At 35.4% G+C, this 27489-nt stretch overlaps 1 protein-coding gene across 1 annotated transcript; it reads right to left on the reverse strand.

Moving 5' to 3' along the window:
- Positions 1–3331: 3331 nt before the first annotated feature.
- tw (Protein O-mannosyl-transferase 2) lies at positions 3332–27023 on the reverse strand. Its single transcript, XM_089640634.1, has 15 exons — positions 26865–27023; positions 26414–26497; positions 26051–26135; positions 25679–25783; positions 22939–23047; positions 22681–22769; positions 20634–20822; positions 15222–15328; positions 13542–13734; positions 11768–11968; positions 10466–10706; positions 9741–9889; positions 8373–8529; positions 5522–5662; positions 3332–4012 (listed from the first exon to the last, which is right to left on the reverse strand). Exons 1-15 carry the CDS (start codon positions 26915–26917, stop codon positions 3795–3797), a joined length of 2121 nt encoding a protein of 706 aa, XP_089496760.1. The 5' UTR covers positions 26918–27023; the 3' UTR covers positions 3332–3794.
- Between the last annotated feature and the right edge of the window lie 466 nt (positions 27024–27489).

Consider the following 27489-nt stretch of genomic DNA (forward strand, 5'->3'; position numbering starts at 1 on the left):
TAACTTTTTCTAAAGACTATTATTGGGTGACATTGTGCTATGTCAGATGAAACTTTGTTGTTCAAATTAATCAAAATGATAACTTACCATCACAAATATTTATCACGGAAATAAAAAAAATTTGCAACAAACTCTTGAATGATGACTTTTCAATTGAATTCCTTGGATATTGAATATAATACAATATTTAGTAAAAAAGTTTTTATTTTATATTTCAAATACAAAGTAAATAAATAATCTTTTATATAATTTCATTAAAAAAGCATTTAAAAATACTTGGTGTTATTAGTTTCACACTTACCGTTTCTAGGTTTGGTCATTATGTAAAAAATATAGAATAGCGCTTAGAATAGTTCAACTTCAGAAAATTATTTTCCTCTAGGCCTATGACATCTTTGGTGATGCTGTGTGGAGGGTCTTTTTAAGCAAAGGAAGGAGAGGAAATTCTGGGAAGGAAAAGAGCATGAGGAGTGAGTAAGAATCTGGGGAACAGTGTGTCTAGGACTGACGGGCGTATGAATGCCGTTGATGGGTTGAGAGAGTCCTGATGAAGAGGTTAAGTCTCCCTCAACTAGTCTCTCCCGATTACAGTATAGTAGTATATGTACAGTAGTCAATCATGCCGAGCAGAAGCATCCACCGCCAAGACCTAGACAAACCTCACCCCATGAACCCGTACATTCCTGCTAAGTCACCAAACGTAGCGAACCACTTGGGGTGACCTATGACAGAGGTGTTGATTATCCAATTAATGGTTCCCGGGGCGGCGGTACCCATACCTGCCTCCCAAATTGAAGCCTTCTAAAAAAATATTAGATTAGAAATTACAACTTTGATCTTGTCTGGGCTCAGTAGGTGTGAAACTTAAAAGAACCAAAATAATTTAACAACATAATATAAAAATAGACAGAGAATAGAGTTAGTAACATATACAAATAGACAATAAATTATCAGTCAGCGAGTTTCTTTAATAAAATCTAATGTATCAATCTATATGTATAGTAATTAATAATAAATTTAATGTATCATTCTGAGACTTAGGTCCAGGTGTTTCGCAGGAATCAGCTTTCTATCAAATTGTAATAAGTTGACAAGCTTAATAAATTGATGCTGAATGTCTATTTAACGACTTTGTCACATATGTGAATTTCTGCAAAACAACTGGGCCTAATAAATACACAAATTGTTTAAGGCACATTCAAAACATTATTTTGAGAATAAGAAATAAAGTTGTTCAAGGCACATTCAATACATTATTCTAACAATAAGATCAACAAGTTGTTCAAAGCAGATTCAATACATTATTTTGAGAATAAGAAATAAAGTTGTTCAAGGCACATTCAATACATTATTCTAACAATAAGATCAACAAGTTGTTCAAAGCACATTCAATAAAATACATTATTTTGAGAATAAGAAATAAAGAAGTTGGCTCATTCAATACAATATTCTGAGAATAAGAAATAATCCAGTTGTTCAAGGCACATTCAATATACATACATACATATATTTTGTTATTGTTATTCCATTTTTGATATCTCGATTTTGATAAGGCGTATATTTATTGCTATGTACTTCTAATTTAACACTATGCGCTGTTTATAAACAAATAATATATAATTTTATTATTTAAGTCTTTACGCGGTAAATACACTGTAATAATTTTTTTTATTTCTAAATAGTTCAAATAATAGTAAGTACAATATTATTCAAACAATAAACAATAATCCCATCATCATCAAATAAAAATATGGATTACATTGCCAATCGCCACACGCAACGGTTGTGTCCGCCGCGCTGTTCGCGATGCCACCGGCACGTTATTGTTACCGCGCGTGTAGGTAGTGCAGTGAGTGAAGCGGATACCAAATTAAGTGGGCCTCCAACTACAAACTATGCTGCTATTTAAGGGGCCGAAGACCGATAGGTCTCCTGGCCAAGGGGAATCGATAAATATCAGAGATAGATTACATTTTTTTAAATAATTGATCAGATTAAATTATTTCAATAACAAAAGGAAGACATTGAAGGGCGTGACAGATTACTTTATAAGTTCAAAGCGTTTTATGTAACTCCATATTGCTCGCCATACAATCCCATACAGACCTGTCACACCTTAAAAGATGATGTGTTATAAGTGTGAGCGTGGCGACGATATGCGCTGTGATCTGCTAGCCAGGCTATAATTGGAAATTATGAGACTCTCTCTCCTAGCTATAGCAGAAGAAGGGGTCAAAACAATTTACGGAGCGCCGTAATTATGCAGCTGTCATCTGTCAAAGCGACAGATCCCATACAAAGAAATGATATTCTGCAGCAGTCCCCCAATTGATCTGATCCCCTCTCATAAGGAAGATTATAGCCTAATGTGTCTAAGGCCTTAACCACTATCAGTAATTTATTACATACATCCATTATTCTTCAAGAAAGCATAAAATGTACTTGTGTTAAGTCAACGATGAATAAAAAATACATGATGTTACCCAGGGGCAGTCTTTCCACTAATTTCAATATTATTACAGCTAATTGAGGATCCCACTACCAACGAGCCAGAGTTCTCTTTTTCTCTCACTAGAACAGAGTACATTAGTGCAAGGCAAGGTAATGCAAAACACTGTATCTTGTCACTTCAAAACTATATGACTAGCACGCTGAGTTGTTCCCAACTGTTGCGTATAGTTTGCTCTGATAATAGCCAACCTCCGATATGAGAAAGTACCAGAAGAAGAACTAATATTATGTTTGCTTTACGAAAGGAGTAAATATGGTGATGGCGGTTATATAGTAAATTGGGGTAGTAATTCGATTTGTTTGAAACACGTTTATTCTGAAAAGATTGCGACTCAATGGGTGAGTTTGTTTGTATTATGTACCTACATATTAAAATATTTGATCATCTTTTACAGTCATACCATAAGTTTTTAATACTTAATACCAGTGGCGGCTCGTGACTTGGGTGTTCTAGAGTTCTAATATTACAAAAAATGGCATTATTGATGATTTTCCATCTGAAAACAATTTTTTATTTTTTTTCGAAAATTCGATTTTTTGTATGAAGATTTTCAGGAAATATCAGTTTGGCTGTGCACGGCACGTACTTCCTGAAAATCTTCATATAAAAAGTTGAATTTAAAAACACCCAAAAATCACAAGCCACCACTGCTTAATGCCTTAAAAAATTATAATAATGGAATCGGGATAAAATGTGAATAATCAATATGGTGGTGCTGTCATCACGCTTGTTTGCGGAATCCCTTTGTTCGAAATGAAAAATCTCCAGTTTGTTGTTATTGTGTTCCGGCTCAGTTTTCTCTATTCTTAAGAATAACGTCGTAGAATTTAATGTTTCAAAGATACAATTGTGTTTGATTAAAACAAAAAGGGAACAAAATGACAATCTAGCTTCCTTCAACTACAGTAATCTTCACAACAAGCCTTCAACAAGATTTCATCAAAATTCAAAGTTGATTTTCAAGTTCTGTTGAAGGTTCTATTCAAGTTCTGTTATTATTTCAGTTTTGTAAAGTGGCCAAGTTGCCCTTGCACCAGGCCTTGAGGAAAATTATTTCCACCAGGGAAGGAGCCAAACGGCGCCTGGTGCTAGTAAAAACCTTAAACCTTAAGTAGCATTATCAGCAAGAGCATATTGTGCCACAACGTTATGTGGTGAGTTATTATTTAAAAAATGTGAAGGGCAGATGGTTGAAAGGCCTCTTGGCCATGGCAATGCTGCTAGCAGTGTGATATTTCAGATCTGAACTTTGAGGTTAGGGAGGCTTTAGTATAAGATAACATCAGAATTCCCAAGTGTCCAGCCATTTTAGTTTGTGCATGGTGGAATTGGCCTCGGTCCCCATGGGCCCCTCCATTCCGTAGGCCAGCGGGGCGAACAGGTAGAAGCTGTACACAGTGCAGGCAAACACCACCCCTACCACAAACTGGTTGATGGATTTACCCAGCTCGGGGCTCAGGTAGCTCTGGATGCTGAGTAGCAGGTATTCAATCAAAACACCTGCAAATATCAAACGCCATTAACTAACCATCATATGACCGTCAAACAACTCGGTCTTCGCACACACTCCTTGCCTGTTTCAAATTCGTACATCGCCTCGCGCATACTATTCTGTTATTCTGACTCTTGAGATGGGCTGACTCAAGTGTTTGGTACACTTAATCATGCCATGTCTTTCTCGGACTTCCCCGACTTCTTCTATCATTAACATTCGCATCATATATTCGATGAACATGCATCATATTAAAAAACACATTTTGTCAGACACTTATATTTTCTAATTATCCTCAAATCAGTTAAAAAAATCGTCATTCAGCTTGAAAACAAATGAAACAAATCATTCAGGAGAGAGAAAAAACCATGATACATAAATATGCAGTATTGTCCTTGGAAGCGGTGATGCATATTATTAAAGAAATATATTCATCAATCAACGACATTGATATCACCAACGGAAAAATTGTCATATTCTCAGTCGAATGACATTTTTATGCACCATCGAGAACACGTCAAATACACCTTTACATTGACACCAGATTTTTTTGTGTTAACAATTTTATTTTCAGTATTATTATGTGCGTTATTTACTCGTTACAACTCACTGTGTATTTTATAACCTGTTACACTTTAATAATCTTTGTATTATTTTTTGTACCAGTGTCCATGATAATTCAACGCACCTTTGAAAAATGATGTAAAGTCATTAAAAGTGATGAAAAAACGGCCCTTAAACCTAATTTATTTAACCTTTTAAGTCCCAACTGTTCCCAACCGTCTGGAGCCAGTGAGACTATGGCAACCCCAATTGGGGCATTTTATGAGGCTGATGGGAAGGGGAAGGTGATGGGGAAGAGAAGGAGATGGGGAAGAGGAAGGGAAATACCTGGCTATTCAGATCTGGTCACCAAACATTTAAATCGAACGTTTCAATTCTGAATGGTGGTCTTACACCAGGGCGACACTGATAATATATTCCATTCTGGAACATGTCGCAAATATACTATATATTATTTAATATAAGTAAATTGTGAAATAACACAAATTAAGCAAATAAAATTTTCTTGCACATGCCAAGATTTGAACCCACAACCTCTGGCTTGCTAGTCAAGAGCCTTACCCCTCAATAACGGAGGCCATTGCCTGGTTTTTCCATCACTTTTCATGACTTTTTATCTCTTTTCATCACTTTTCATGACTTTATATACTTATTTCATTTTTATACATATTTAAGTGTGTTGAATTGCCACTGTTCCTCGAGTTGCTGATAAAAACTAGGTTAAATAGGTGAGGTTTATAGGTTAGTTTTTTTTTCATCGCTTTTAATGACTTTATATCACTTTTCAAAGGTGTGTTGAATTGTTGTTGTGTTGAGTTGTAGAACCGTTTTGTGCAGGGTGTTAAAGAGTAACCTTGCAAAGGTATACTTTGGTCCCAGGGAGTAGGATTGTATGGGTAAAAATAGCGACATTCAATAATAAATGTTGCATGTACATGTTTAAAAAAAAATACCTGTAAGCATGGAGCTGAACACCAGTGCAGGAAAATAGTGATGGAAATATAAAACTCTTCCCATGGCCCAGAAAGGAATGTAGTGCAAACTCCACCCCACTCCCAGCCATAGCGCTGCGTTCATCAATCTGCTTTGACTGTCTGCAAAATACACAATAATGTACCCAACATAACACCTTTATTTAATTGCAACAATTATTAACTTTAATACGTTTTTTTTTCATCTAGTAGATCTGATTAAGGCGATGCCATACGTAGTAATGTAAAATCATGTGTTTTTGGTTTGAAAATTTGGTTGCCTAGAAATGTTTCAAATGCTTTAATCAAATACTGCGAGTAGAATACATCTTGACCTTTGAAACAATCGTGCATTTTTTAGATAAGTCTTTTTATAAGCCCAGAAAAAAATAGTGTAAAGGCCTATGAAAACTGCTTTAAAGTTCAAAATCTCCTACTTACGAACCCATTTTCGGTTATGATTTTATTGCATAATGTGGAAATTAAGTTATTTATAAAATGATCGGAAACAAATTAAATATTTATGCCTGAACATCACAAAAATAAAATAAAAGGTACTTTTTGGCTATGTTTTTTTCTTGTATAAATCAAAACAGGCGGATGGTGTTAAGCGGGAATTTAAACCTTATCGCCATCTACGTAAGGGTTGTTATTGATAGCGGCTCAATTTCAAATATTACACGACGTAGTGCATCACCTTAATGCTAATTGCATAGGTTTTATTTCTTTTTGAGAATTCAATGAACCTGTTAGTTTAAGAATAACAATAATAAAATCTTTATATAGAAGAGTGCCTGTGGCGGGCGGCGTGGATTTGATTTCTATACAAATCTACAGTTTTGTTCAGAGTTTGATGAAATTTTGCACACTTGACTTCCAAAACAAGAGGAAGGTCACTGTCTACATTAGATTTTGGAAAATCACCCCCTTATCCTTTTCCCACCCCTTAAAGCATAAGTTTTATATTTCTTGATGAAATTTTGTACACTTCACATTCAAAATAAGAGGAAAATTAATGTCTATATCTGATTTTGAAAAACACTGCGTAACAGACCCGGACAATGCCGGGGACTTCAGCTAGTACTTTATAATATGGAAGTCTTCATCATTTTCACATTTTCCATATTCACATTCATTCATTTTTCCATAGTCACACATTTTCCGCATTTTATGATGATAGTATCACAGCATCCCCAAAGATGACATAGGTCCCGAGAGAAATGATTTCTCTCAGTGCCTCTTGTGTAGATTAGCATATATTACATAACTTGAGGAACTTGACTGTCTTACCGGTACAGGCTTTATAATGGCACAAAATATTGATTCAGCATATATCTGACTCTGAATATAAGAGGAAAGTCGAACATGAACATAATACTAGATTCACAAAAAATGAAGGAATGCTTGTACCAAAACATAACAATAAATACGGACAGCGAACCCTGGAATACAACGTGCCCAAAATATTCAACATGTTACCAAGCAATATAAAAAAATGCGAATTACCTCAGAGTTTCAGATATATGCTGAAAACATGGCTACTAAGCAGAGATACTCTGTATTAGTAATACTTTTGATTATGGCACTGGTTGGTGATAAATATGATTATTATTATTATTATTATTATTATTATTATTGGATAATTTGTATAGCGCCGCTTTTGTGAGATATCACCTCAGGGGCGCTTTACAGTTGATGCAGGTATTACAGAAAATATAAATATTACAAAAATAGAGTGAAGTTAAGTTAAGTAAAATGTAGTAAAGGAACAGGTGACACGAAAATAGAAGATGGAGACTCTGCAGCAAGAATCCCAGGTGGTGAAGAAACTGGTCCAGCTGCTGCAGCGAAAGAGTCCACCGCGTCCACCAACAGTGCCAGCACGAGGTTCTTCATCCGTCCAGGTATGTGTCTGCTGCTAATAAAGCGCTGACCCACTATCCTCTCACAGATACCAGACCTTGGCAGCACCGCTGTGACGTTCTACGAAGATAGAAGATGGAGACTCTGCAGCAAGAATCCTAAGTGGTGAAGGAACTGGACCAGCTGCTGCAGTAAGAGAGTCCACCGTGTCCAACAACAGCGTCCAGGTATGTATCTGCTGCTAATAAAGCGCTGACACCTCACATAGATAAGAGACCCTGGCAGCACCGCTGTGACGTTTGGCAAGTCCATCATTTATCTCCATGTAATCCTGTTCCTGGTAATTGTTGAAGTGGTGCATTCTGTCCGCAATAAAAAGCAACGGTTGGGGTAATAAACCCTGGGCTTAGTAAAAAAACTTGCAGGGTCCAAGCTTGCCCAGTTTCCGAGAATTTTGTTGAAAACATCTGGAGTGCATTTACCGGTCGCCGTTCGTTTCGAAAGTCCGATATTTTTGAGCAAATTTCAGAATATTCACTTTAAAACACTGCACTCAAATCACATATTATAAAGTTCTAATAATTATTAAGTTTATTTTTATTTAAGTTCAAATGTTGATGGATTGATTTTAAAAATAATTTCAAAGGGATGTTGCCTCATTTCCCTTGAAAATACTAAAAAAACACAAAGCGGTTGGAGGAAGCGTTAGGACGCGTCCTGCTGCCACGAAGGGCGCTACTATGATGTACAAGTTGTATTGTAATAAGTAATAATATTATGAAAATATGTTATATTGTAATTGAACATGAACATCCTGTTGACAAACTGCTTAATTGCAGTTTAATGGGATTGTACTTGAAGAACAATAAATAAATAAACATAAAAAAAGAATTCTCAGATTATTCATAACCCGAGAACACTGCCCATCTTAAAAAAAATGTATGCACTTAAAAATATCATTTAAACTTACTTTCGGTTTTGGGATCAGTGGTGCACCCTCTTTGGTGTCTAATTGAATTTGTGATGAAAATAATGATGTAGAGGAATAGGAAAAGCAGATTGGACCACCAAATTATTGGGTTTCCCAATAGGTAAATTCTGTGCCCACTGCCTGAGAAAAACTGCCCCTGAAAAGTACATAAAAATTAATTACCTCTGCACAATTTATACGTTTGGAAAGTTCCAGCTTTTAAGACAATATTCATCTATTTTAGGTGTTGTGAACTTATTGTTTATGGTTTTTATCTATTGTAGGTAAACCTATCCCTTGCACAATACAATGCATTACAAGCTTGTACATAGTGCATTAATTTCATGTTAGCTCTGAAATTTTAAATAGTGTTATGTGTTGCCCATATCTTCCATAACTATAGTGACTATAAATCCTAGAGGATACGGCACCACATCGAAAGGATTGCCTTATATGGTGCAATCAAAAAGACATCAATAACGGAAGAAACTGACCAATGGGAATACAACCCGACTTCTAGAAGAGGAAAGAGCAGGGGGAACGCCAGCACAGACACGGGAAGCACCGAAGCGACCGGGCACTTCAGTTCCAGGGCTCAACAAAGGAGCTGGGAATTGCGGAAAGGCACAGCACGTTACTACCAAGAGCTACCTCTATCGGGTGCCCGATTCCGAGAGTTCATGGAAAATAATTTCGTCTTCGTAAATCCTGGTTCCTGTGGCAGATTTTCAACAAGAAGAAAAGAATGAACAGCATCATTGATTTTTGCAGCACTTCTCTATGTACATATTTTTAATGATATTTTATGTCGAGAAGTGTAAGAAATATTTCTAATAGAAAACTAACTAGAAGAATGATATTACTGAAGATTTCTCTATAATAAAAATAAATGAATATCTTTATTTATCATCTCGTGTAACTAAAATGAAAATCTTCTTTATCTTCTGTCTTCGTCGAACGTCACAGCGGTGCTGCCAAGGTTTGTTATCTATGTGAGGATGTTGTGTCAGCGCTCTTTATTGGCAGCAGACACATGTCAGCGCTATATTGGCGGCAGACACATACCTGAACGGATGACGAACCTCGTGTTGGCACAGTTGGTCTAAATAACAAATGTAAATCCTAGGAAATAAATTGTACAGCGCCCTTGAGGTGATTTTTCACAAAAACGGCGCTCTACAAATTATCCAATTATTATTATTATTATCATGAACTCTTTCAGGGCCTGGATTGAGGCAGTTTTGGCTACATACTGGCGACCAACGCAGACCCAAGTTATTAATTATTGATTGAGTTGTTCAGATTTTTCAGTTAGGAAGGCTGTGGGTCAAATGTAATTAGTGATTCAATGATCTAATTTTTCCATACCCTATAGTTAATTGGCCACTGCCAGGGCTGCGAGGTAATTTCACCTTCCTTGGGTTTCAGGCCAGCATTTCCTTGGAACATGACAGCATGTGATTCCAGAAATCTCTCAATAAACGACGGAGCATAGACGTCAAAGCTCACTTTTGGAACTGTTGAATGAACAAAAATAATAACCAATCAATTATTTTGTAATAAGAAATTTTTATATGAAGACGAATTCCTCGAACGTCACCGACTTTTTCTACCAATCACTTTCGCATCATATATTCTCCTTATACTCCTTTCTTCATTCATCCACTTTAGTAAAATGAATTTTGGCATGCACAGATAAAAAATGTTTTCTAGACAGTCGGAGAGGTTTCATTCATAAAATAAAAAGTAGAAAATATATACAGTTTTTATTAAAGCGATTCTGATGTTGTCCTCTACACAGTTTTCAAAGTGTAAAGGTTAAAATCGCATCGCAAAAAATTCCAACATGGATGGTGTTAGAGCGCCAAGCATGGTCGCCAAAATTTTTTCCATTACCAGTTGACTGGTTAATATTAATATTATTAATTATGCTTCAAGTCTTGCATTCTGTCAGAATCTCCACATTTTTAACACAAGGTTCTTACACACACACATTGCAGATTAGTATATTTACAGAGATATTAAAATAGTCATAGACATGTCAAATCAGTACGTACACATCACCGGTCAGGAAGGGTTAAATATGAACTCACGTTTATCAAACTGGTTGTCCTCGAAGTTCCACAGCGCGAACTTGTCCCTAATATTGGGGTTGCAGCTGACCTCCTGCTGCTCGTAGGCCCAGCGCGGCAGCTGGCGGCCCGAGGAGGTGAGCGCGCACGCCTGGAGGTAGTGCACCAGCTGCAGGCGGCTGGTCACTGTGAGCACCAGGTCGCCATCCACGCCGCCCTTCAGTTGGACACGCCACACGTCGTTGGCGTCACCTATCCCTTTCTGAGATGTTTAAAAAAATAATATTTATTATTATATATTATTGAATGCTTTTAATGGTTTTTCTATTATTATGCGGGTAGGTAAAAGTGTGAAACTTCTTTTACATAAAAATTTTATAAATTATTCAACATTTCAAATTTATAGACAAATAAATTTTATTATCTTAAAATAAAATATATATTTTTTTTTTTTTAAAAAGAAAGACAAACATTCCTGTGTTACGAATAACCTGACAATATTTGAAAATCTCCTACTACCACCACAGAAAGCTGAAAATGTTGCTTGTGTTGTGATGGAGGACTTAGCCAGCCGAGGAATTGAACACACTACGCCTGAGTGGGACCCAAGCGCGATGTCAACTCGGCCACCGACCGGTCAGTATCTAATAATAATAATAATAAATAATAATTAGATCTGTCAAAGAATTTATATATAAAAAAGGCAAAAATTAGTAATTTTAAGTACATGTATCTATTACAATATTTATATTGAGGGATCAGTAGGATTTATAGGTCCAGTTAGAAGTTCTACCGAGCCAAACCCTCTGATATAAAAATATCTGGAGTCAGTGAATTATTTCCCATTTGACACTCTGGTGAGTTGACGTGTGTTGTTCTTGTACTGTTTCGTATTTATTATGCTTATATAATGCACTTGCATAATGTGGATTGACTAGATGATCATTTGTGGAAAAGTGTGTGGAAGGGTTTAGTTTTTCCTGTGGGGAAAATTTAACCCGGACATAAAATTGGAAAAAAAAATAAAATTATAGTATCTCATAAATGTGGTTCTTGGACCTTTGCCCGAATGGCGACGATATATTTTCTGGAATACATTTACCGGTCGGGATGAGTGTCTTTCTGCTCAGTTACTTATACTGCATCCCGCAAGTTGGAGGAGCCATCCTCTGATATGAGGAAACATCGGAAGAAGATAATATTTTGCATACAATGCATTTTTAGAAATAAACCTTAACAACGGTGTCCTCATCAATGCAATTTACCCCATCGAGATTGCCGCTCATGTATCACATACGCAATTTACGTAACGAGTGAACAAACCTCTCCGTAGCCCGTAACCTGCAAGTGCTTCTTGGTGATAGGAGCGTGCTCTCGGTGGGCGTGCAGGTTCCTGCCTGTACCCACGTGCTCCAGCCTCACCAGGTCTCCATGCCGCAGCAGGGACACCTCCTCCACCTTCTCCTTGTTGTACGGCTTCACCAGCCACTTGTTGTTGTCATCCTTGTGGGTGTACGTTGTTATCTTAACACCAAAAGACAGAATGATTAAATAACTTGAGAAAACTTTAACCATTAATAAAAGTAATAAAAGTTAGGCTGTCTCTAGCTCCATCACATTTCATAATCAAATCGAAGATAAATGCCATTTAGAATTTTTTACATTTGAACAATTCCCTTTAATCTCCGAAGCTCCGTTTCAGTGATACATAATGGTAATATTATAATTTTCAACTTTTACAGCGCCGTTTAGTGATAAAATTACCTCGAGGGTGCTTTATATTTTGTCAAGATATAAGCCTTTTCTAAAAAGATGATTTTAACATTCTTTAGATTTCTTCGAAAGTTTCTTTCTTACCTCAAAAATGTTATTATACATGACAGCCGGTCGCAATTTGATGATAAGGTTTTGTTTTAACATTCTTTAGATTTCTTCGAAAGTTTCTTTCTTACCTGAAAAATGTTATTATACATGACAGCCGGTCGCAATTTGATGATAAGGTTTGGTTTTAACATTCTTTAGATTTCTTCGAAAGTTTCTTTCTTACCTCAAAAATGTTATTATATATGACAGCCGGTCGCAATTTGATGATAAGGTTTGGTTTTAACAAGACGAGGAGCAGTGTTTAACACGGACCGTTCCAATGACAAAAAACAATATGCCAACAATATTTTGACTGGAGGCTTCAACCTGCCACAGGCATCTTCAGAAAATAGTCTGTAGAAATAAAATAGAAACTCGCTGCTTTTATTTATTATGATTATCAAGTTCTGCTGTTACAAATTATGTAAAATTACTTGCTGTGTGACGGACGTTTCGGCCGTTGGAGACATTATCAAAATCAGATACTAATTGGTTTATATTTTAGATACTAATTGGTTTATAAATAAATTATACATGTTCGAACGTGAAATACTTGGGGCACATTATTAATCAAGACCTATCGGACGATGGCGATATCAAACGACAAAGGAGAAGCCTAAGCATAGTGTCTAACATGATTGTCCGCAGATTTTTCAAATGCAGCAATACCGTTAAAAAAATACTGTTCAACGCATTCTATACTGGCCTGTATACGTGTGAGACATGGTATCACTACCGAACTTGCTCGATGGAACGACTCCGAATTCAATATAATGACGCCTGTAGAATCATATTTGGATACCGAAGATACAGCAGCGCATCGACAATGTTCACGGAACTAGGACTGAATGGATTTGCCGGCCTGATGAGACACCGGGTCACTGGAGCCAGGATGCGGCTCCGCCAACACGTTGGTGATCGCAGCCTACCAGCACCAAGCGCCACTACTGAGTGAGCGCTGGGCCCAAGCTCACTCAAGACCACGCCCTGCATAGTTGTTAATTTATTCTCTGTCATATATATTTTCAATTTCACATATCTACTGTACAAAAAATATGTATACATATATGGGACGTGTGGGATTGCACTAACCTCCCCACATCCTGGAATAAAAATTATTATTATTATTACCATTATCCATTTTTAAAAAAAATATTCGTTTTAATAAGGATGTTTTACAAAGTAAAATCAATACATCGTTGGTATCGGGAAGCTGTTGAATATGAAAATATACCTGCTGTTGTCGGGCCCCAACATTTTCGGGATACAGATGGTGATGTGAGTGGAGGTAGCCGCCGCCAGTTTTGTGGTTCTTCAGAGTGACGATGGCTCCGTAAGATACGTGACGGGGTAGCGACGCATTGTGCAGGGAGTTGCCTATCAGCTGGGACTGGAAGCCAGATGAATAGAATCCATCACCATTACCACTGAAAATAATGACAAAATACGAGACATAATGTTAATGAGTTTCGTTTGATCTGGCAACACTTGTGGTGAATAAACTTTATTTTATAAACATCATCTTCTTTCCTTTGTTTTATTCGGGTCAGGGTCCTTTTTCTACGACAAGGGGCTTCTACAAAGGCCCCCGTCTAATACAGGCCCAGCCCCTGGGCAGTAACTTTATTTAAGATTCAATGCTCAAATATGACGATGGTTAAACAAACCTGACTACCTTAAATCATTTCCACAGCATATTTCTTCTATTTTATTACTCACATTTCATTAGTTTCAAACAAATCATTATCTAACGCTGCAGTTTTTTACCTTTCAAAGCCAACTCCTTCGCTTTTGTTTGGTAATATTAAACTTAAAATAGAGTACATTCAAATTAACGAAAAATGCTAAACAGAAATAAGAACCTTTTTTACCAAAAACCTTGAAAATGGGTTTATGCCATGATTCGTTGGGTATTTTTTCATTGATTTGGAAGGCGTATTTTCATGATCACTGTTTAATGTGTGTCTCAAGCTGAAATGCAACATTGAAATCACTTTGTATTGTTAAGGTTATGCTTGGTGAAGCATGGTAAAGAATGTACATATTTTTATTATTAAAATGAAAATGAAGTTCTATTGTTCATTACAGAATTATTACATGGCCTTGAATGAAAGCAAATTCATTGTTCTAATAGTGCTGATGCTTGAAAATAAATTGGCTTTGTGAGGTAAATGGTAAATATGTTACATAATCTGGGGAACATACTCAGAAAGCCAGAAAATCAGCTTCTGCATAAAAAAACTGGAAACTATTATTCCAGAAGGAAAACGTTCAGTTGGCTGCTACAGACAAGCCGGGGAAAGCAACTCCCGAGGCTGTGTAAAAAAAAAGAGTTTATAATGGACGGAGGCTACTGAAGCAGTAATAGTCAGCGATGCCTGGAGGCGCCTTGTAAAAGTAATAGTCCCCCATGGAAGAAAATGAGATATACGAATAACCATCACTATCGTCAAAAGAAATAGAACTACCCTAAAGCAAAATGCGCATTCTATTTTCTTCAAATTGTTAACCAATTTATTGTAAAACTAAATACTATGATAAAGTATGTTTTTGTCAACAAATCAAACATTATTTCCTGTTCAAAGATTTACTTAATATGTCGCATTAATTATAATTTTTAGTTGTAAATAAAAAAAAATTGCAAATAAAAGATATAAATTTGTTTTAGACCACTTTAATTTTAATTGTACTCTACCGGTTTCGGAAGCACCCTTCCTTCGTCAGGAGAATATTAATATTCTAAATAATGAATAATGAATATTAATATTCTCCTGACGAAGGAAGGGTGCTTCCGAAACCGGTAGAGTACAATTAAAATTAAAGTGGTCTAAAACAAATTTATATCTTTTATTGTAAATTATGACGAGCCACAAAGTAAATGCTTATTACAAATATGTAAAAAAATTTTGCTTACCTTCTGTTTAAAACTGTTAAATGTATCCAAAAGAAAAATACATATAAACAAATTGGCCAGAGAATAAGTGTAATTATTCTGGATACCAAATGCTTCAATGTTTCCGTCTGAAAATAAAGAGAATATATTAACGTACCGTAATTAATAAACCTATATCTAGTTTTACATGAAGACTAGACAAGAAAGGGATGAGAGGGTAGAGAATAGAGGAAGAATAGAAGTATAGTTTGCAAATAATTCTTGGTGTAATTCCATTATAATGATAAACTGAAATTTTTTTATTTATTTCTGACACAAAGAAATGGGTTAAAATTATTTATATTGGCAAAATATCCACAAAAATGTCTAGACTAACAAATATTGATAAATGTAGAACAGCATTCTACAACGTTATTTGTTTAGGTAAAATCTTAATTAACAAAACAAAGGAGAGAAAAACTGTATAAATCAGGCGTTTACACAGTTAATTGTTCTAACTGCCCATCATATTATACAGGGTGTCCGGGGTGAAAGTGCAGTAACTTCGGGAGGTGATTCTACATAATGGTAGAAGTAAAAAAGATAAATAATTTTTTTTGTAATTTCAACTTTTAGATATAATTTTCAGCTACAAACGAAAAATTGCGCCGGCGTGTGCGTACTGCATTATTATTGCCGATCCTAGAACTAACATCCGCTACCCCCCCTTTCCCACGCTTTACAGTTGGTAACAGAACAGGTGTGATTTGTTTACTTTAAAGAAATATTATAAACAAATACCTCACATGTACTCACTATACATGTGGGTTACATATCTCGATAATGGGTTAGAGTAACGTTAACGTTACGTAACAAGAGATTCATTAATTAATTCTTCTGAAAGCTGATTACTTCAATGATCGTTTCATGCCGTGAAAAAGATAAGGATTTTCAATCCACATTTACGACAACATACCTCTCAACTACAGAAACTTTAACGAATACCTACAGTTGGAAGACACCAACACACTTTCTGTGAAAACCATCGTGTTCAACCCCTTAAGAAGATACCTTATTGTCCAAGGAAACTATTTGGTGAAAAATACTTTTTCACGTTGGGGGTGTACCGGACAGCAGGTGGATGTACCTAAATAATTGTTGAAATAATATAGGAAATTAATATTTTCTGTAATCACACATTTTACGACGCCGAATCCTTTATGAGGCTTATCACCAGACACGTATCATGTGTCAAATGGGATTTAACCGCAGTAATTCAATTTTGGTTATTTTTCTTGGTTCTTCTAATACTCTCATGCATTCTGTTTAGAGATAAGAATAATTTCTGAACATTAACACAAGTAGAAACTGTTGAATTTTAACTCAGTAAATATTCAAACAACTGGCCCAATCAGCCAGTTGTCGGATGACATTCGTGAAGTTGTGTTTCAATTGCAAATCCTTCCTCAAGGTACCCCTGAGAGGAAACTGGACTTTTACAGTCAATGTCACTGGCGTAGGTGTCCAGTACAATGTGTATATACTTGCCGTGATAGTTTAATGTATTTTTTTTTATTTTTATTTTTTTTTTTTATTACAAACAGGTAAACGGACAAACGGGTCGGTCCTTTAACACTAGGTTCAAAGAACATATAAGATCTTTTAAAAATAATAATAAAATGCAATCTCAATTTGCCAAACATCTCCTAGATGAAAATCACTCACTTAATGATAATAATAAACCAACTCCGTTACACGTACAAAATAAAGGCCGTAAACTGAATCTTTTAGAGCAGTTAGAAATTAACAAAAATTCTAATAATCCGAAAGCTATTCTAATTAATGAACAAACCAATATAATTCGTTCACCCCTACTAGATATCTTCAAACCTAGTGCAAATACGAGTGCACATTGAAGTACTTAATTATACTATTAAAATAACCCTATGAGTCATCGTTTGGGAATAACTAACATTAAGACATTCAGTCAAATTTAAACATTACACTAATTGGGGAAACTTTACTTGGGTAATAACCATCAATAATTTCTAACATTTTTACACAGAAATCAATTAAGAAATCAGTAATTTAAATTAAAATACCTACATAGAAATAATATAAATGTATCGTCTGTAAGTGGGCTACCCACAGTTTGATAATGCCTTTAGAGGGCGAAACAGCTGTCACGCGTAATAATAATTACACAGCAGAACTTGTTTAAATATAAACTGTTTTTATAAACCCAATAATAATATTATTGTATATATAAAAAAAAAAAAAAAATAGTTTAATGTAACTGGGACCTAGTGATTGTCTTTAACTTTATTGTTTAATTAAAACTTGCTAATTTAGTGTCTTTATCTAGTGTGTATTTGACAAGACATTCCCATTCTGGGCGTGTTTAGTTCAAATAATTTTAACATCGCGTTTATTTAGATAGAGGCCTACGTAACTGTTAAAATTGTGTTTTTGTGCGTAATTTTGTAATTGATTTACTGTGCCAATGCCTCGCTATACTAATGAAGAACGGGCGGATTTTCATTATGTTTACGGATTATGTGATGGAAATTCAAATGCGGCGCGGCGGGAATATGAGTGTCGTTTTCCGAATCGAGATTTGCCAAACGCGCGTGTTTTTGTTCAAACACATGCACTTTTACGCGAACAAGGCATAAGCCAAAGACCTCGAAACAACAATGCTGCTAATTTACCACTGGCGGACGAAGACTTCATCATGGCCACAATTGTGAATGACCCTACGTTGTCACTTCGTAGGATTTCTACAATGACTGGTGTCCCGAAGAGTTCTATCTGGGATCTTTTCAAGAATAGACTGCACCCATTCCATTATCGTTGCGTGCAAGGCCTTCTGGAACGTGACCCCATATCAAGGATTGCATATTGTCAGTGGCTTCTCCGTAAGTAACTTGAGAACCCCGACTTCATTGGGAATATCCTTTGGACGGATGAGGCCCAGTTCAACAGAACTGGTGTGATAAACCTGCATAACTTGCATGAATGGGCGGAAGAAAACCCAAGGTCCACAAGGCAAGTGCACCATCAGGTTCAGTTTTCAGTTAACATTTGGGCGGGAATTATTAATAACCAAATAATAGGACTGCATGTGATGCCACCTAGACTTAATTCAGTACATTATATACATTTCTTGATGAACGATCTGCCCGTACTTTTGGAAGACGTTGATTTACGTACAAGACGTGAAATGTGGTTTCAACAGGATGGAGCACCACCACATTTCAGATTGACCGTCAATACCTAGACGAACAATACCCAGATCGTTGGATTGGACGTGGGAGTCATTCGCCATGGCCGGCGCGGTCTCCAGACTTGACGCCGTTAGATTTTTTCTTTTGGGGTACGATGAAGGAAAAAAAGAAGTAAATACTGTCGAAGAACTCCGGTTACGTACTCTAAGCTACAGATGAAATACGCAACAACGTACGAGTTGTAAATAATATCAATTTACATTTACATACTTGCATGCAAGCTGAAGGTGGACATTTTGAAAATCTGTTAAATTAGTAAAAAAGCGATGACATTAGTTAAGGGGGGGCCAGGGTTTTAAATAATTTTTTTTTGCATTTTTTAATTTTTTTTTAAAATAAATGCTTAATATGTTAAGAATATTGTGTTCAAATTTCAAGTTGATTGGAGCAAAATTGACGAAGTTACGAGTATTTTTATACCTGTCGGATTTTAATCCCTACCCGACCATACGTATAGGCCGAGCAGAGCAGGAAGCTGAGAGACAAACTAAAGAAGGCAGGATTCGTCGTAGACAGGAGCAAAAAGGTGCTTTAGACATCATGGATGATAGCAACATCCTTTATGGACCTGGCATTGATGATTCAGTGTGAGGTAAGCCGATAAAATTTGCTTATAAACGTTTAATACCAGATTTTTTAGTGTTCAAAACTTTATAGCGTTTTTCCCACAACTCACGTTTTCAAAGTCGGTGACCGTCATAACTTCAAAACTACTGCACCGATCCTTTTGAAATTTTGAAAACTATTTCTGTACATAATTTACGAGGTAACGCTGGAGAGTTTTTTTTCAAATTTGTTAATAATTATTATTTTACAATAACAAATTAGCCGATTTTTTTCACTAAAAATAGCGTTTTTCCCTTCAAAGTGTTCCAAAAAAGTGAAAAATTAAAATTTCGAAAAACCCTCCCAGCGTTACCTGGGAAAAACTATTATCTAACGAATGAACTTTAATTTTTTGATTTCAGATGACCCAGCACCGAGTTATGAGGGGCACCGCCATTCTACTTTTTTTTGAGACACTTCCGAATAATTGCTGCCATTGCCGTGTTTTTTAATATTTCTCCGTGAAAATTTTATACAACATTCTTAAAATGTCATACTTTACTGTCCTATTAGATTTAATAAAGAAATTTTAAATGTGTTGTCACAAAAAATTCACAAAAAAATGCCTTTTTTCGTACGAATTAACCCTAGCCCCCCCTTAAGTGTTTAACAAGTTATTAATATTTTTTATCGAAGTGTAAATTCGTATTATTATTTTAGTGCAGTTCTCTTTGTTCTTCGAATTTGGTTTAAAACATCATAAAACAGACGATTTTGAAGCGCATTGTTATAACTTCAAACTCTCGGTTTACGCATCACTGGGAAATAATAAACAACGTCACCAGTCTCTCGCTCGACAAGCACACAGCGAATTTATCGGGTAAGTGTGTACCTCCACTAAAGATTTAAAGTTGGAATTTCGGAAAAAGTTATTTATCTATTTTGCTCCTACAATCATGTAGAATCACCTCCCGAAGTTACTACACTTTGACCACGGACACACTGTATAGGACAAACTAGTAGAGCGTTGAAAACAAGCAAAAGAGAACACTTCAATTGGGTCAATGTGAAAGGTGAATTGTCGAATGTTGCATCGTACCTACTAGACAATGAACACTCGTTTGTCAAAGAGAGAGATGTTAAAGTTCTTCGAATGTTCATTCAAAAAACTATATAGGATATAACGCCTAAAAAAGTAGACCCTAATTTTGTAACAAATAAACAATTAGCAATAACAAAAGTAGACCCTAATTTTGTAACAAATAAACAATTAGCAATAACAAAAGTAGACCCTAATTTTGTAACAAATAAACAATTAGCAATAGCAATAACAATTAGCAATAACAATTAGCAATAACACTCGATGGTCAAAGAGAGAGATGTTGAAGTTCTTCGAATGTTCATTCTCTAAATGACAAAAACTATATAGGAAATAACGCCTAAAAAAGTAGACCCTAATTTTGTAACAAATAAACAATTAGAAGCATATGCCAAGTCTACGCTCCTATATCTACGTATTGGAATAATTTTTTCAATATATCAAATTAATTAAGTAACTTTAAAAACTTTGTAATTTATAAAGAAAACACACAATTTAAAATAAAAGAAAACAGAAACTTACAATGGGTTTGCTAAGGTCGCCCAGGATATCCCAAAGGTCGGCAATAGTTCTTAAGCCGGCGAACACAACAAGGAACAGGCCTACAAACTTCACGGAGGTGGTGCAAGCCAGCATTGAGCCCAGGAATGTTTGCCAGACAAGGAAATTCCGCGAGAAAGGAGGCTCTCTTCTCTGCGTGTAGGCAGTTACCTAAAAATCAGACATTGTTTTTACATAATATATATTACAGGTGGGCAATTGTAGACTTTTTTCATAATTGTTTAGTTAATTATTATCTACAAAAATCCTGAAAATGCCAAGAACTGAACAAACCTCAACCCAATATTCCTGGGCCCATCTGCTAAGTCACCAAACATAGCAAACTGCTTGGGGTGATCTATGGCAGAGGTGTTGGTTACCCAATTAATGGTTCCCAGGGCGGCGGTTTCCATATCCACCTCCAAAATTCAAGCTAAATATTAGCTAAATTTAATTGGGAATAATGGTCACAAATGATTTGCAAATAAATATTTAAGAGGTTTATTGAATATCATTGATATATAAAATCGATTTCATGACATTGTTTCAACTTGAAAAAAAAAGAAGAAAGTTTCATAAGTGAATTTATTTGGATGACTAAAGGTTTCTAAATAACTTTCCTTTATCAGTTTGTCTTATGTCATTGTCTTTTATATGAAATATCAATGTTTGCTGTGATAAATTGGCGATATGAGGCTTTTAGGATGGTCCACTTGTGCCGATAGGTAATTTCTAATTTAAGGGGTTTTTAAGGTTTATAATATCTACAGGGTTTTCCAATAAGAGGTGTTATTTTGAATAGCCCGCTATTTCGGTAGATGTTACTTTTGAACCTGTCATTTTTTGACCTTTGACAAGTTGAAACTACACCATTAATAAAAATGCAACAATAATGGAATAAATTGAGTGATGAGGCCCACTTCCACCTCGGTGGCTTCGTCAACAAGCAAAATTGTAGCATCTGGGGCTCGGAAAAACCAAGAGTTATTGTTGAAAAGCCTCTCTATCCTCAACGTGTGACTGTTTGGTGAGGTTTATGCTCCGGCGGAGTCATTGGACCTTACGTTTTCGAAAATGAGGCTGGAGCAACAGTTACGGTGAATGGATTGCGTATCGAGAGATGATTAACGATTTTTTATAGCCAGAATTGGATGGTATTGATCTGGGCAACATTAACCGGTCAGCAACGTAAGCAGATATACACGATAAAATAACGATAGCAGTCAAGTACAATAAGCGTGTTTACACGTCAACGCATGTGTTTCCACAAAAATCGTCATAACTCCGTTATTCTTCTAGTGACATCCCTAAAACAAAAAGTAGAATATTCGTATTGAATGAAGCTTCACATCTCTATTCAAAGTTATCCATAGAAACCCGTAAAAAGACCTACTCAGTGGAAGCAAATTTTACCCGCCAAATCGTAAAACGACGCCAAGAAAGCCGTTTGACGTGCCGACCCGCCTCTCAAGTTTAATTATTTTTTAAAAAATATATTTTGTATGAAATGGTCAAAAAGTGAAGTGACAGAATTGTTTATTGTACATTTGTACGATGAAATAAGTGTTTTTTTTTTACATTATCCGTGATTTTAGTATCGTTTTTACATAAAACATTACAGGTGAGTCATTTTTACAATTTTTTCATGTTTCCATTCTAAATTTAAATATTTACAAATGTTAATATTTATTTATGATACAACAATTTGAAAGCCTATTTTGTAACCTTTCTAAAACAGTTTTTACTATTCGGCTCCGTTCAGTAATGTTTCATTTATAGAGCTTTGATTGTGAGGCGGTAATAACACAACGTTTTCGTGAAATTGACATTTCGATAAAGACATTTTAGCTTCAAGTTCGCGAAAAGTCGGAGGGGTTAACTTTTAACAAGACGGCGCTACGTGCCACACAAGCAACGAAACCATTGATCTTTTACGATTGAATATCAAAATAACACCTCTTATTGGAAAACCCTGTACATAAAACATTGTGCAATTGAAAAAGGGTCAGCAAACAAAATATATAATTACCTTAACCATTCCTAGCATAGCGCCTGTCATAAAGAAAAGAAGAAGTGGATCCAAAAGTATATATCTGTTTAGGGTTAGAAAACCAACATCTGAAAAATAATTATATACATCTACAATAGTTAATACAAATGAACAATGATTAGATGTTAAAAAGTCATGAGTACATATTGCAAAATTATTTTTGTGCCAGATATGTGAACATATATGTAAATATGATGATGAGTCACACATAATTAGTGTCAAATTAACAATTCTTACCGCATAAAATAAATAAAGTCCCAAGTCCCGCTGCTGTTATGGAATGTGTCATTTCCCAGGAAGTGAGGAAAATGAAAGGCACTATGCCAGCTCCAAGTACAGAACAGAACTACAGAGAAACAATAAAATAATATTATTTTTTATTAAAGGTAAACATATGTTTATAAAACAAGGTTTTATGCAAAGCACAGAGGATAATAAATTATTATAAGCAATAATTATTAGCCTGAAACACAAACATTAATTGAAAAAAAATTTCGAGAAAAAATAAATGCAGACGACGGGAATTGAACCCGCACCTTCTGATTGCCTGTCAGGTGCACATATGGGTGAAATATTTGTACGGTAATAGCGAGTTCCAGTGCCATCTAGAGTCCTAATGAGAAGCTGATATATGTACCTAGCGTGAGTCACTTCAAATTTCCTTTCTTCCTCTATGCTATACAGACAAAGGAGGTAAACACTATCATGTCTGGCGTATGCTTAGTATCATACAAAAAATATTTTCAAGGGATTTTCAGACATGACCGCAGTGAGATATAGATATCTACGACCTAAGATTATTAAGGTATTAGAGGGAGATGTGAAAAAATGTCAGTTGTAAGTTTTTTGTGTTATAAATAATAGCCATCTTGAACTTGAAATTATGTTTATCCATTGTTGATGTGATTTCCATGGAATAATTTAATATGCTAAATTCTCTGGATATCATATTGAAAAAAAATCACATACAAAGAAACGCAACGTCACTCTGACCCATGTCTTGGCATACAGCCCTAGCTTAATTCACATTTATAGATCGTCTCGTACATATATACTATCCTGCCATTCTGACTGTCGAAATAAATTCACTTAAGTATTTAATTGACTTGATTGTGCCATGTCTTCCTGGGGCATCCCTGACTTGATTCAGAATTTTAAGTCATTGAATGACAACTTTAAACTCTGCGGCGCAACACGGTCTATTTATTTAACTTAAAATCAGTTTGGAAGATGTGGCTTCGATTGCTGCCAGTTTTCATTTAATATATGAGCACAGCCTGTTTAGGTGTTGTAACCAGGGCCAGCCCTGAGCCAAGCTTTACCTGGTGCAAGTAAAATTTTTACAACCCTTGTCAAAAGCGGTAGACGCCTAGGTAGGTGATTACTGTAATCAATATTATTTGATGATTTTTAAGTTTGTGTAGCGCCTTTTTGTGATAAATAATCTCACGGGCGATGAGTTAGGGTTGTTGGGTGTTAGATATTATCAGCGCCTTGGCGTATGGACGCCCGGAGCGAACTGTTCCAAGTGCGCCCGCATAGGGCCAGCCGTGGTTGTAACTAATGGTTGCAACTGAGTGGTCAAATGCATCCAGTTCCCACTCGGACATCGTGGGTTCAATTTATTTACTAATTGCTCCATCATTGCCCAAGCAACATTTTTCCCACCATAATGATAATACAGTGAAACCTCTATCTATCGTTCCTCGAATAATCGTTTTCCCGGATGTATCATTTATTTCTTCTAGTCCGAATTCATTTCATACAAAAATAGATCGCATCGATCGTTTCTATGTCCACCATTTTCCCGCATTCATCGTAGGAATTACGTCGTGTATTTGATATATTTTGTCTGTGTTAAAACGGCGCCAGACGGCACTCGTTACGATGCGCGAAACTTTTGAGAGAGAAAGAGAAAGAATAACAGTTGTCGTCAGTTGTCGCTAGATACCCGAACTTAGTGGAGTGTTTGCAGTTATCCATATTTTGAGCTTTTAAACTATCTTCGAAATGAGCCGTTCGATGAAAAAAGTACGTACTCTTCAAGAAAGATTGAAAATTAAAGAGGTACAAAAAAACCCCGCTGAAAAACGTGTCGATATAGCCAAGCGTTTAGGAATCGCGGCATCCACGTTAAATTCTATTTTATTGAAAAAAAAAAAGAAATTCGGGAGCAAATTCAAAAGTGCGGAAAATCTTCGAAAACTAGAAAAACCAGTAAAGAATCAAAGTTTAGCGAACTGGAGAAAATTCTTATCTCTTGGTACCAAATTTGACAAATTTTAACAATTTTGTTACTTTCGACGACATTATTCCAACTTGTGGGATAGAAACTATCGAAAGCTTGTGTGACGCAAGATTGACGGAGACAACAAAAGAGGTCGATATTGATGAAGAGGAGCCGCTGCCTGTACCTTCATTTTCAGAAGCATGAACACTCTTTGAAAGATTGAAAACTTTCTACTACCACACTCAATAATTGATGCCGAAAATAATATCATTTGCAAAGCTGAAAATATACTGTTGACTTGCGGAAATAAAACTGTAAAAAAACAAATGTCGATGAAAAATTATGTATTTACAATGCAATAAACTTTAAAAAAAATTGGTTCTGTTTAGCTTTGTATTTTTTTAAATAAATACATTTATTTACATCTAAAACTTATTTTCTTCTTATAATTTTAATCTACCAACGGTTATGCAGATTGGGAGGATGGTATCTTTACTGTATCGTATCTCCTTGTGTTTTGTCCTCTTAATCCCGCATTCATCGTTTATTTCAATAGGTCCCTTTAAAACCAATAGATAGAGGTTTCACTGTAGTAGGAATTTAAAAAAAATATATTGTCGGACGATTTGTAACCCAGAAATGTTTCTTGAATTAATATTGATTACTTTACAGCATAGCTACGTAACTTATGGTAAGTAATGATGATAAATAAATAAAATAACATGTTGTTATAAAAAAGGAACTTACGATTCTCATTCCCTCATATTTAGTCCCGTCGTATTTGTCACCGGGTTTCTCAAATGGAAATGTGCCATTGTATCCTGTTAGCTTACCGGAAAAAGCGATCAACATCTGAAACAAGCAAATATTAGATTAGGGCCTTTTTGGAAGTACGGCAAAATAAACATGCAGTTGTGGCAAATTTTTGCGATGGTAGGAATTAACGTTTGGAACGCCAAGCTCACCTGACCTAATACCTCCGTAGTGTGCTGAGGGTAAAAATCCCGCAAAACAATATGTATTATTGTCAGATTTTTTATCCAATGGGTATTTTTGGCGATTGAGAAGTTAAATAGTATCAGATATGGTTTGACTAGTGATAAAAATATACTTCTTTACCTTTCCAAGTGGTGGATGGACATCAAAGAAGAATGTCCTGTTGATGTACCAACTGGCCATTTTGCCAAAATGAGTTTCATCCCAGCTAAAATAATTACCAAAAATTAATATATTTGATGATGTATCAACAACACTTTAGTTGCAGATATGAAACATAGGTATTGAATAACATGAATTGAAATATTATGTAGCTAAAATAAAAATAAAAATAATAGACTAGATGAGTAAAAAATATATATGATCATATCAATGAACAATATTGTGTTCAATTAGAAAGTTTGCCCTTCTGTTTAGTAGTCATGAATCATAATAAAATGTGTTCAATATGCAAAAGACAAGAAATTTTTAGAATTTTAAACTTACCAAACATGGTCAGGTTCTGTAACTTTATAGAACCTGGTGGCTGCTGTGGAAACTAGGACTGCAATGAAAACTGTCCACCATAATCTGTAAAAAAAAATATTACAAAAGTTAAATGAGAAGGTATTAGTAAAATAAATCACGTGTTTTATTTTTAATAACAACAATAAAAGCTTTAAGGAAGTGATAACATTGCGAAACTCAATAAATCACGTAGGCAAAAAGTCAATATTTTTGTTAAATAAACTCCTTATGTCAGGTTTAAAACACCAGCATTTTTATGAAAACCAATAAAATAAATACATGACCATGCATCAAATAGTGAACCTAGTTAAATGACAGGTTATTTTAATCAACAAATAGAACACACAAATCATTCTTTTACACATAAAAACAAGTTTTCTCTAGACGAGCTTCAAACTTTTGAGAATATGTCATTCAGATATTAACTTACGTATTTGATTCGTTCGATTGATCGGTTGAGGTAGATTGGGTTTTAGCCTTCATCTTAAGTAAACTTAATTGATAATTTTGTATATTAATGCTTAACTTGTTACTGGAAGAAAACACGTAGCAACATTTTGTACGATTTTGTATTTGGCACGGATTCCACTTCACGAAACGTCAAATAAGTTAACGGGACCGTTTAGAGATGGATCGTCTTACAAGATCGATATCTGTAGAAATCAAAAGTGTCTACCTATAAATTGTATGGATTATTTTTATTTTTGATTAGTTTTTTTAAGATGAGATTAAAGTATTATTATTATATATCTACTTGCTGAATTAAAAAAATCTAAAGCGCGGTGAACTTTTTTCAAAAGGCACCGATTTATTTTGTTACGTACTTAGAGGTAAAAACACCTCATAATAATTATAAAACACATCATTATTTGGTCTTTGATAAATTCCGCTTAGAGATTTCCCCTGCCGCGAAATAGTAGGGGGCGTGGACTTTACAAGAATTGTAAGGTCCGACTTTAGATGTATATAATTTATGATGTATTCTAACTGTTAGTCCGTTGATTAAATATGCACAAGAGCATAACCAAGTCCCTTTTTACACTAACCCTTTGAAT

The sequence above is a fragment of the Hesperophylax consimilis genome, chromosome 16 (assembly GCF_061612785.1).
Source record: "Hesperophylax consimilis isolate HC1 chromosome 16, BYU_Hcon_1.0, whole genome shotgun sequence".
NCBI classification, from domain to species: Eukaryota; Metazoa; Arthropoda; class Insecta; order Trichoptera; family Limnephilidae; genus Hesperophylax; species Hesperophylax consimilis.